General features: G+C 54.4%; 1 protein-coding gene across 3 annotated transcripts in view; it reads left to right on the top strand.

Annotated features, from left to right (window-relative positions):
• The first annotated feature begins 10,168 nt into the window (after positions 1 to 10,168).
• The window catches only part of LOC111548341 (tensin-1-like), a 37,816-nt gene continuing 36,117 nt past the window's right edge, over positions 10,169 to 11,867 (top strand). For all 3 annotated transcript variants that reach the window (XM_023220763.2, XM_023220773.2, XM_023220755.2), the window contains exon 1: positions 10,169 to 10,390. In XM_023220763.2, the coding sequence (XP_023076531.1) occupies positions 10,355 to 10,390 (36 nt within the window). In that variant the 5' untranslated portion in view covers positions 10,169 to 10,354. The remainder of the gene's footprint in view (positions 10,391 to 11,867) is intronic.

Genomic DNA, 11,867 nt, shown 5'->3' with positions numbered 1-11,867 from the left:
TGGTCTGCATTTCTCCCCAGGCTCCCCTCGGTGCTTGCTCCTGATGTAAGTATGCGATGTTGCGGGGTGATGGGCTTCTCCTGGGCCCCTCTTTCTAAACAGCTAGCTTCTCTGCCGGTAGGCTTGGGATTTGGGGGAGGGTCTGTCCATCCATGTAACCATCCAGCCATCTTACCAATACATATCTCTTGAGCACCTACCCCCTGGGCTTAGGACACCTCAGTGCTAGGCACTGTTCTATGTGCTGGGGCTTCAGGGTTCCTTTCTGCCGCAGTTGTCAGTGCTTCTTGAAGACAGATGGGCATGGAGTAGACCTGGAGCCACAAGGTGGAGAGGACTTTAGATGCCGTCTAGTCCCATCCTGTTCTTTTGCAGATAAGGAAACAGGCCCTGATCTTCTTAAGTGACTTTCTGGAGGTCTCCCAGTATCAGATCTGAGGTTGGAAGGCACTGTGCTGCCTCACGGAAGCAGAGAAAGGTGTTGATGTTAATTAAAAGCAGAGAAAGAGAGTGGCGCACTCAGCTTCAGTGTGCGGGCTTGCTCCATCAAGGGTGATGTACAGTCACTTCAATCAGCCCGAACTCTGACCTGATGCATTTCATCCCAAGGCACTGGGCAGGCCACGGGTGGCCATCCTTGGAAAATCCTGAAAAAATGGCTGATTTTCAAAGGGGAGGGGCAAACTCTGAGCATTACATTCCCAAGAGGATGCTGAGCTGGGGAAGGAGGTTGAAAACCCCAACTTGAGCAAACCCGAGGGCTGCTTAGCCTAGAGAGGCAAGACATGGAATGGGTGCAGAATGGCAGTGGGAATATGTTGAAAGGCAAATGGATTCATTTTCCATCGTTCTGCAAAGTAGAACTTGGTAGGTTAAGGTCATCAGAAAGAGGAGGAAACTCTGTCTCCTCATTTGCCAAAAGGAGTTCAAAGTGCTTCTTAAAGAACAGCATGTAGGCTGGGCATGGTGGCTCACGCCTATAATCCCAGCACTTTGGGATGCTGAGGCGGGTAGATTATGAGTTCAAGAGATTGAGACCATCCTGACCAACGTGGTGAAACCCCATCTCTACTAAAACTACAAAAATTAGCTGGGCGTGGTGGCTCGCACCTGTAGTCCTAGCTGCTCGGGAGGCTGAAGCAGAGATTGCAGTGAGCTGAGATCGCACCACTGCACTCCATTCTGGCAACAGAGCGAGACTCCGTCTCAAAAAAAAAACAAAAAAAAAACAAACAAAAAAAAAACAAAAAACTTTCCCATAAACCCTATCAGGTATAAGGCACCATGCTGATGGAAGATCCCCTCCTCAGGGAGCTGCCTGGGTAGAAGTCCTCAGGCTCACTGAGGTCCTGCCATTTGACTGGGTTACGAAGTGACAAGATACACAGAGGCCAAGGCATCCCTGAATGTGCTGAACACCTCTCCTGTAACCCCTACTTTGAAAAGTCCAAGTAGGGTGAAGGGCCCTGACCTTGGGGAACCCTCTATTCAGTGGGAGAGAGAGAGAACTACACTATGGAAATAGTGTCTGACTCTGGGGTTTTGACGAGAGGTGGTAGCCTTGGTGTTCAGGGGAGGAAGTGATTTGCTTGATTTGCTCGTGCTGTGGTGGTTGGGGAAACCTGCCTTCTGTTCAAGCCTAGTTTAAGTCTGGAAAAAATAGAAGAGATGAGGGAAGGGGAGAGGGCGTTTTGGAAGGTAGCGGGGCTGAAGCAGAGAGGGTGTAGGACCTTGGTACCAATTGCTGAGTCTGAAAGAGGGCCAGGCAATCTAGTGTAAATGTTTTGGGCAAGTCTGTCTTGCTAGGGGCAAGAGAGAACTGGGCAATCTTGTATCACCAGGGCCCAAACAACCCTTGGTGGCCCTGCCTGGGGCTGGTGGTGGGAGCAGTGTGGGTGCAGGAATGGGGGCAGGGACGAGCGTGATAGGCCTGGTGGACCTGAGCAGCTGTGACCAGAGGCTGCACGCTGGAGAAGAGAGAGTAAGCAGTGGAGTGGCTGGAGGGAGAAGGGGCCAGATATTGGAGGAGTCCACAAACCACACTGGGGAACTTGAACTTGATGTGCTAAGCACTAAGGGCTATCCTGAGTGCCTGAGTGGGGAAGTGACCCAAAGCAGAGTGTTAGAACTGGGAGTTTGCTGCCAGTTTCAGGGTGGCTTGGCAGGGAGGGACTGTCGGGAAGGGCAGGGCTGGTATAGATGCTCAGTGTGGCTCCAAGGCTATAGGCAAGGGTGGCTGGAGCGGTGTGGAGGAAGGGCACAGGCTTCCAGTGCCTGGTCAAGTCGGGGAGGAAAGCCATAACCAGTGAAGGACATGGCAAGAAAGAGCACAAAATATTCCAATCTGTGCAAGCCGGCTGCAGTGGGGGTGTCCACCGTTGCACAGCCTCAGCCAGGATTTGGGTGTTGGGTCCCTGGAGGTGAATTAGGAGAAGGGGTTGAGGACAGGCGTCATCTGGCCAGATCCTTCCCCTGTGGAGAAATCAGACATAACTTTCCCCTTAATCACATGGAGCCTATTCTTTTTCCTCTGGTGGCCTGGGCCTGCTGGGAGAGGATGTGGCCCCTGGAGCAACTGAGCAGATATACTTCAGGGTCGCAGGCTCCACGGCCAGCGTCCTCTGCCAGCCCTGTCTGCTCAGCACTCTTTCTCCAGCCCTCACCCATTGGTTCCCACTTTCTCAAGACTGAGGGAGGGGAGAGCACAGGGCTCTGGGAGGTGCAGACCTCAGAGGCCTCAGACTCAGAGGCACAGACCTGATCTCACATTGAGCAGCCACCCTCCCTGGAAACTCCGTCTCCTCATTTGCAGAAAGGTGTTCAAAGTGCTCCTTGTAGAGCCCTTGCTTGTAGTGAAGGGAGGTGATGCCTTGGGAGGCACGGGGCATGGAGAAAGCACTCTCTCCCTCTGCTGCCTTCTGCCACTGCCTTGGTTTTGTAATTATGCTGTTGATAAAGGGCTCTCACAGGTCTGTATGTGGGGATGATTAAATGGGGCCACGCCTCTAACGTGCCATCTCAGAGGCTGCCATGCTCCAAGTGCCCCATAAAGGCTGTTTCCCTGCCCTTCCCTTCTGTTTTTAGCCCTCTCCCTGCATATGCTTGTGCTTCTATTTTTGAAACAAGTGAGCCTGGAATAACTTTCTCTGGGTCCTGGGTCTGAGGCCATTCCAGCCCTCGCTAGCCCTCCCTGCCGGCTCCCAGTTCCTTCCCCTCTTGATAGGCAGTGCGCCGGTGACCTCACGGTTCATTGCCATGGCAGTAGGTGTGATGTCATGGGGTGGTCTTTTTGGTCCCCAGACCGCCCAGATTCCAGGCCTCCCAGGGGGCCAGAGTTGGGAGAGTTGGAGGGTGGAAAGGGGCAGGGTGTAAGGAATTTCTGGACGGAATGTTCCTCCGGAGGCTGAGCCCGCATTCTGCACACCCCCCTCCCCAGTCCCCTTCCCCTCATCCCTGGGCTCAGGCTTGGGAACCTCCCCCATCCTGTTGTTTCCTTCCTCCAAAACAGCAGCACAGATACATTTTTCCCAGCCCACCCTCCTTGCAGGCCACTGACGTGTCCTCCTGTGTGAGCCTCCAGGCAGTCATGGCAGCCACCCCCCAAGCTTCCAGCAGAAAGGGCCCTCCTGGCCCCTCCTCAGGCCCATGCAGTGGGGGAGGGTAAAGGCATGTGTGGAGAGGGCATGTGTGTCTTTTTTTGGAAAAAAATTGAGGAAAGGATGTGGAGCTTCCCTTATCCACCCTGTGGTTCCCGACCCCTCGAATTCAGGAAGTTTTCTCTGTTGTCTGATCTCAGTCTTTCCTACTGCAGCCCGGTTCCTATTCTTTCTGTGGAAGTGTGGTTGAGAAGTGTCTTCCTACTGAGGACCTGGACAGAAGACCTGCTACAAGTAGCCTTCATTTCTCAGACAGCTTGTTCCCCACAGGGAGGCAGTTATCAGAGGAACTGCCTGGAGATCATTGATTGCCTGGGAGAGGGGAGATAGCATGATGGGGAGGTGAGGAGCAAGGTTCAAACAGCAGCTCTCCTACTGATTGGCTGTGGAAACTGGGCAAGTCACTGCATCTCCCAGGCCCTCAGTTTCCTAAACTGTACCCTGTGATAATGCTCACCTCCCAGGGTGGTTTTGAGGACTGGTGATCAGGAAAGCAAAGAGGCCAGTACCATGTTCCCGGCATTGCCAGCCCTGAATGAATAGTTGTAGTTCTTGCACTAAGTTTATGAAAAGGCATCTCAGGGCCAGGGCTAGGACGAGGGCCAGGCAAGCGAGGCCTCTATGGTGTAAGATCTGAGGAGTCATCACTCTCAGGACTATGCAAGTGCACTCGCAGGACCTGAGAGTGAGAGGAATGCCTTCTTAAATGTTGTGCCCCAAGGGCTTTGCCCTAGTCCCCACCTTGCTGTGCTCTAACTGCTGGCTTTGGGACTCTAGAGCAGAGGGGCCTGCTAAGAGCAGGGCTTGCTTTCCAGGTAGCAACCTGTCACCTGCTCCTAAACTGGATTCTGAGTTGTCCCTCCTGGAGATAAGGGGGACTCTGGAAGACCCTTGGTGGGACAGTGAGTCAGCTGCTTTCACTTTGGAAAGCCTGGGGACCTTAAGCTCCAGGCTTTGTCCTGGGACTGGGCAGTGGGTGGGGTCAGACCTAGGGGTCTGTCTGTGTTTGGGCTCCACCCACTTCATCCCTCTGCAGCTGACTTGAGGTGGAAGGAGAAGAAGAGCTCGCAGGGAGGTACCAGCTAACCCTGCCAGCAGGATGGCTGGGGCCAAGGGTGAGGGCAATGAGATGAGCCTGGAAGTGGGCTTTACAAACCTGGGAACCAGCTCCAGCCATGCCACGAACCTCACCATGAAAGACTGGACAGATCAGACCTCCCTGGACTTCAATTTCCCCATGTGTGGAACAGGGGATGAAGGCGATGATGTCTTAAGTCCCTCTCAGAGCCCATGTCCCTAGGAGTGGCATGCAAGGATGGTGTGTGTGTGTGTGTGTGTGTGTGTGTGTGTGTGTGTGTGGTAGCTGTAGAAACATCCTGGCCAGGAATGGAGTGAAGATGAAGGGCAGGGGCTTCAGTTCCAGAGGGTGCCGGGAGTGCCAGCTGGACTCACTAGGCAGTGCCAATGGTAGGGCTTCCCACTGGCCCTGGTCTCCCTGCAGGGCCTGGAGCAGTGGCAGCCTCAGGGGATCCTGCCTTCCTGTTACCAGTCCCATGCCTTTTTCCTTCCCAGTAGCCCCAAGGCTGGCAGTGGTTGAGAAACAGAGAAATAGGACTTGAATCCTGGGAGAGTTGGGTTGGAGGGCAAAGGAGGGGCGGGCAGCATGCATGCTGGCTGTGTTTGCAAACACTGCAGGACAAGTCGGGTGTTTAGATGGTGTGGGGGGTGGAGGTTTGGAAATTTTTAGCTCCTCAGAAAGCAGCTCAACCAGTAAGCTGAAGGCATCTGATCTCTGGCAAGCGTGGCCGTGTGGCCGGCCTCCAGCTGGCATGGGGAAGGGGTGGGGGCAAAGGGGATGGTGCTCAGATGATCACTGGCAGGAGGAGAAAGTTTCTCTTGCACTGCTGAGGCCTGTGGTTTCTAATATTGACTTCAGCTCCCTTGTCTGCACCATGCCAGACCCAGGAGGGGTGGGGCCGGAGGGTCACAGTGAGGCAGGGTGGGCTGGAGAGGGCCTGGGCCTCAGGGATATGAGGTGCTGCCCCAAGGGTAGAGATGATAAATAATAGTGATAGCTGACAAGTATCGAGAGCTTCCTAGTGTCTTGCACACTTCTAAGTGCTTTATGTGCTTTATTGCATTTGATCCTCAAAAAATAACCCTGTGCGGGCCTGTTGAGGAGCAGGAAGGACAAGGTGACCCGCTTAAGGTTGCATAGTTAGGTAGCAGCTGAGAGAATTAGCATGTGGACCCTGGCAGTCTGCTGCCAAGGTCTTTTAGGGAGTAGTAGGTCCCAATCCTGCCACCTGCTCCCAAGCTGATTCCGAGTTGGAGTTGTCCTGCCTGGAGGCAAGGGAGCTGTTAGCTCGGGCTGGTTGTTCTTGGAGAAGCATCTGGGACCTGTGTTGCCTGGAAACCTGGTAGAAATGCACGTCCTTGGGTCCCACCCTAGGTCTAACTGTGTATATGTGGGGTGGCCCAGGCACCTGCGTATCAACAGCCCTCTAGGTGGTGCTATGCTCGTTCAAGTTTGAGACCCCTGGGCTCATGCTCTGTTGAGGATCGAGGCCTATTAGGAGGCTTTAACCAGAGAAGGAAGAGGCTTTTCCGGGCCCTGAAAGGACCTGGGGCAGGTGTATCATCTTTAGCTTGTCCACCCCTTTCCATATCTGTCCATTCTAGCACGCTGGGTAGTGGACAGGTCAGGAGTGAGGGCTTTGGGTTTGTGTCTCAGTTCCGCTGTGGTCTGCCTTCCGGAGTTCCCTTCCTTCCCACAGGAGACCAGAGCAGCTCTGAGATGAGGCAGCGGGGCTGTTCTGCCCACCCTCAGGTCTCCACGTGGGAAGGACAGAGCCCCTGCAAAAGAAGGGAAAGGCTGGGGGGTGGAGAGGGCCTGGGGTGGCTGACACTGCTCTTGTCGGGGTGGGGTCCCTGGTAGAAGGGTGGGTGGGGCTGGGCTGTTGGCGGCTGAGGGGAGCACCTGGTCCTAATAAGCAGGCAGCTCCGAGAGCTCTAGCTTACCCTGAGTGGACTAGGGGATAGTGGGTTAGGATTAGGGCTGAGCTGAGAGAGGGCAGAACGTGGCATCTTTACTCCTCCTCCAGAGCCATCCTCAGACTCCAGGTGGAGAGAGGGGGGTGTACCTACCAGCGAGGAGGAGAGTGGAGGAGATGTGTGGGAGGGGTTTGCCCCGGTCCCCCCAACCCCTGTGCCTGGACCCCATTGTGCCTTTACCATCCCCAGCTGCCTTGGCCCTGAACTGCTCAGGAAGTTTCATCCCCTGGAAAGGAGTTTTGACTTCAGCCGCCTGTCTTCCAGGCAGTAGGGGTAGATGAGGCTGGGCCATTTCCAGAGAGAGCACTGTTACCTCCACTCAGCCCAGTCTGTTCCTCAGTGCCCATCTGGGTCCACTCCTCCTCTCTGATGCGGGAACCTTTTAGAGGGGCATTCTGTCCATTCTCCTGCCTTTGGACATGAGCAGCTCATCCCTCAGCTCTCAGGGATGGGGTTGTAGCAGGTGCCTCTTGTGCCGAGACACACGGTCTCAAACCTGGGTCACACTCGTCCTCGCCAAGCTGTGCTTCAGAACCTTTGCAGTTGTGCTCAGACCTTTCTGCCCACTTTGAGGGCCCCATAACCACTTTACTGAGTTGGAAACGGAGCCCTAGATTCTGGTCAGGAGGTGAACCTGGCATAAGAAGCTTCTCTTCTTGCTATGGGGAGAAATCAGACCATCTTTAGTAGGAAGCCCTTCAGTTGCTCTGAGTGAAGAAAGGAGGGTGCCAGGGTAAGGAATGGGATCAGCCAACAGGTGTTTGTTGATGGCCCACTATGCATACATCCACCCTGGTAGGAGGGAGTTTCCAAATGAATTGGTCCAAATGTTGCTTTGAATCTATTTTGGATGAAGGTGGAATAAGAATCACAAATAAAACAGTAGTTGGGGAAACAAGTCATGTATTCCCATGGTGAGATTATTCATACACTGAGGACCAGACAGGGAGGTGATTGGAATTCAGAGGTGGGAAAGAGATCCCACTTGCTGCGGTGGCCAGGGAGGGCTAACTGGAGGAAGAGAGCCCTCCTTGTAGGAAAAGAGGGGAAGGCATTCCACGAGTAAAGACCTGGATGTGGGAACAAGCAAGAAGGGTTTAGGGGCCGGGGCTGATGGAGCAGAGCCTTTGTGCTTGGAAATGGAGGTGTGTGAGGCCCAATGGTGGGCGGCCTGAAAGCCCACTGAAGTAATGAGACTGGCTGGCTGCACTATTTCAGGCTGTTGGGATATCACTTGGAGCCCCAAGATGGGGTTCAAATCCTGCCATCTCTGTTAGAGTTGATGATGTTGGCTCAGTCATTTAAGTTTCTTATCTGTAGAGTGGGGCTAAAAGGTAGCAATGGGACTCACCTCCCTGGATTCTTGGGAATAAATGAGATGCTGTAGGTCATTGACCCCTCCAATTTGAGGGGTCAGTAACTGTATGAACCAGAGACCTGATGCCGGGCACGGAGCATGGGTCTTTGGTGAAGGTTTGTAGAACTGGATGGTTCTAGCACTATTAGGATGGTTTTCCACATGCCAAACTCTTCCCCCTGTGCTTGGGGCCAACCAGATTATGCCTGAGTCTTGGGTTGGCCTCATCATCCCTGTCTCAGAGGGCATTCTGCCCATCAGGGCCACCGGCCATGGAGAGAGAGCCCATCCCTGGGATGTCTGCCCTGAGGGCTCATGCATGCTCATGCTGTTTCTCCTTCTGTCTACAGCCCATCACCACTGAGAACACACCAAAGAATGTAGTGGATACGGTGAGTGATGGCAGATGGTGGTGGGGGGAGCCGGAACAGCCTGAGCAGGAGTGAGAAGGCCAGAAGTGGAGAGTGGATTTGGGGGAGAGCGGACAGATGTGGTTGGGGAAATGCTTCCAGAATAGATTTGGGGAACTTGCGGGGAAGTAGTGGGGTGGCTGCTGACGCTGGCAGAAGGGCATCTGACTATCCCTGTGTGTTCGGAAATGGGCTGCTAGGCAACTGGGCAGGCAGAGAGGGAGAGGCGGGGTGGGAGCTGAGAGGGAGCAGCCGGTAGTTAAATGTGGGCTTCCTTATGAAATATGCAGAATGTGAGAAAGCCAGGCAGATCTTTCCAAACAGGTCTTTCTGACCTAGCTGAGAGACGGACAGTTTCCCCCAGGCTATGTGAAGATTGAAGGGAGGAAAGGAGGTGGGTTCCGCAGTGGGGAAACTGAGGTTAACTGCTGAGAGAGGTCTCCTGGTGATGACCAGCAGGAAATCATGGGCTTGGAGATGAAGGACTTCAGTTCAAATCTTGACTCCGCCAAGGTTCTAATTGTGTGACTGTGGCCAAAGCATGAGCCTGTCTGTGCCTCAGTTTTGTTATCTGCAAAATGAGAGTAACAGTATCTCCCACAGAGGTGGTTGTGAGTTGTAAACGAGGGTTTGGTCAGCTCTGAGGAGGCCTTGATATGAGCAAAGAAATGTGAAACAAACACCAGAGTTATTTCCAGGCCGCTCTGCCAACCTCCTCATCTGCCACTCCTGACAAACCCAGCAGGTGGAAGACCTGGGTGCGTTTTGATTATTTTTCTTGCCTCCCCTCTCTGACTGCCTTTTCTCTGTCTGCAGGGAGAAGGAGCCTCCCGGGGTGGAAACACACGGAAAAGCCTCGAGGACAACGTGAGTGTGGAGGGGGAGAAGAAGGATGGGGCTGGGCCCTGGTGGCCAGGGGGAATGGGGTGGGAGGTGGATAATGCCTTGTTTTGTGGGCTTCCCTTACCTCTCTGTAGAAGGAGAGGCTGGGATTGTGGGCAGGCCCGTTTCCTTACAGGCTGGGCCTTAGTCTTGGCTGCCACCTCCATCTAAGCGGGATCCAGAGCTCATTCATCCGCGACTGCGCCAGGCCTCAGTGCTCAGGCCGGGCGGGAGGAGAGAGGGCATGCTACGGCAGCCTGGCCATGGGGAGCAAGGGGAAATGCACAAAACCACAGCAAGGGAAACTGAGGGCTGAGGCAGAGAAGGAGCCCTGACTCTGGGGGCCGTCTTAGTCCTTGGGGAAGTGGTAGGGCCTGCTTCCCTGGAGACAAGAGTCTTAGAAAATAGCAAGCACCACTGTGTGGCTTAGATGCTGTTGCTTCAGGAGGAGGCTGGTAGATGGGTCCACCGGTCACCCTGGGCTCCTCCTGCCTCCCATTTTGGGGAGAGGGGAAGGGACGGATGCCTGAAATGGAAGGATCCTGCAGAAGGGCTCAGGGGCTCTTCCAGGACGTGCTTTGAGCCTCGTTTGGGGTTGGGCTTGTCTCCACAACCCAGGGGCAGACTCCCAGCACAGTGGGGCTTTCTCCTTTCTTCCCTGCCCCTCTCTGACAGTGTCTCCTGTGGTGGCCCCTCCATCTTCACCCGCCCTGGGCTGCAGAGGAACAGGGAGTGGTTTTGGTGGTTGGCACAGGGGTAGATGTTGATGGCACGAGGCCCTATCATCTGACAGCTGCCTGACCCACGGTGGGGAGGGCCCTGGAGGGAGTGCTGCGGGAGCAGGAGGGGCAGCTCCTATAGGCAGCCTGACTCCTGTGGTGAGCCCACTGCCACCGCCACCGCCACATTGCCCTGGGGCAGTCCTGCATGTCCAGCCCTACAAAGCGGCAGCATCCCAAGGGCCGCATGGGACCTCTCCAGGTGGAGCAGGGAGCATGCCTCTTAAATTAGTGGGGAAGGCTCTGCTCAAGGTATGCGTGAGTTCCTCTGGGCATGGGGTACTCGTACTGGGGAGGGGCCCTTGTCCCTGATTGTGATATTTCTGGGGCTGGGGTGCAGGGGGAACCTAATTTTTTGTGTGTACCTACTACCAAGGATGTACAACCTTAATGTACTCAAAATATATCATACGTGCTTAATAACTGTGAGCCATTCTTATTACTGTTATTTTGACTAAGGGCTGGGAGCTGTGTTAGCTGTTTTGAGATCCTCCTGACACCCCTGTATGGCAGAGCCTATGAGTCCACTTTATAGATGAGGAAACAGAGGCTTGGCATTGCTGAATGATTCGGTGAACGCCACTCCATCCCTTCCTGGGACTGCTGCTGGGGTCTGGTGTTATCCCGAACTCCTAACCTTTGGCAAAGGGACAGGGTGATGGTGTGTGAACCAAGCCTTCTAGCCAATGGTCTGGGCACACTCAGGGGCCAAATCCTAGAGCTGCTGTCCCCACATTCCCAGCCTGGGCCAGATGGATCCCGTCAACTAGAGTTACAGCAAGAGAGAGTGAAGTTAGACATCACGAAGAACTTTTGATTGCAAGAGTGTGCATGACCTTGGTCCTAGGGAAGAAAGAGGTGGCCGTTTATTTGTGACTGAGGCTCTTTGACTTTTTTAAGAAGAAAGTATTGGTGATCTGGGATGGATGTGTCTGTGCCTGTGTGTCAAGGTGGGTAAGTGTGCTGTCTTGTCTGGATATGGGAGGAGGGACAAGATGAGCTTTGGAAAGGTAAGCAAGTGAGCAGTTACTAGAACGGCCTGTGTACTGCAAAAGAGGAGAGAAAACCTAAAGTTTAAGGCTCCTGTCACCTGTCTCAGGTTGGGTTGGCCCCAGGGTCATTGAGCCAATCCCCTGCCCAGCCACGGGACTCTCCAGCAGTCCACCCCGGGGGAGGAGGACCTGGGCCTGCTGCTGTGATAATGTGGCTGTTTGTCAAGCTGCGTTGCTGTCTCTGGCTCACGGCCCAGGACTCACAGGCAGGAATGGCTGTTTTCCTCCTGCCGAGTTGGTGTGTAGTGGAGTTTGTGGACAGTGTGCTGTGTCGCACTTTGTTTTGGAAAAATCCAGGCTAGTGCGCAGGAAGGAGAGGGGAAGGGGTGTGGCTGAAGGGGGTGCTATGTGGGGGTTGGCCACAGCCCCCAGAGGAGATGTAGGAATGGGGCCGGGCCCCTGACGTAGGTCAGTCACCAATCTCTGGCTGCCTGACAAGGCCCCTGGTGTTCGCTTACAGACCCTCCTCCCAACTGTGCCCCTCTGGGGACCTGGGCTCAGGAAATGGCTTTTCTTTTGGTCCTGAGCTGTTGTGTTTGGTCTGTGGACCTCAAAGGAAGGCAGGGCTCTTCCCACAGAGGCATTGCTTCAAACCAACCCCACCCAAGGCTGGGGGTTCCTGCTCCTTGCCTCATGACGGGGAAGAAGGCGGCAGATAACAGAACTTGGGGTCACAG

The sequence above is a fragment of the Piliocolobus tephrosceles genome, chromosome 11 (genome assembly GCF_002776525.5).
Source record: "Piliocolobus tephrosceles isolate RC106 chromosome 11, ASM277652v3, whole genome shotgun sequence".
Taxonomy (NCBI): domain Eukaryota; kingdom Metazoa; phylum Chordata; class Mammalia; order Primates; family Cercopithecidae; genus Piliocolobus; species Piliocolobus tephrosceles.
Note: the sequence above shows the minus strand (reverse complement) of the source record. Positions and strands in the feature narration are given on the sequence as shown.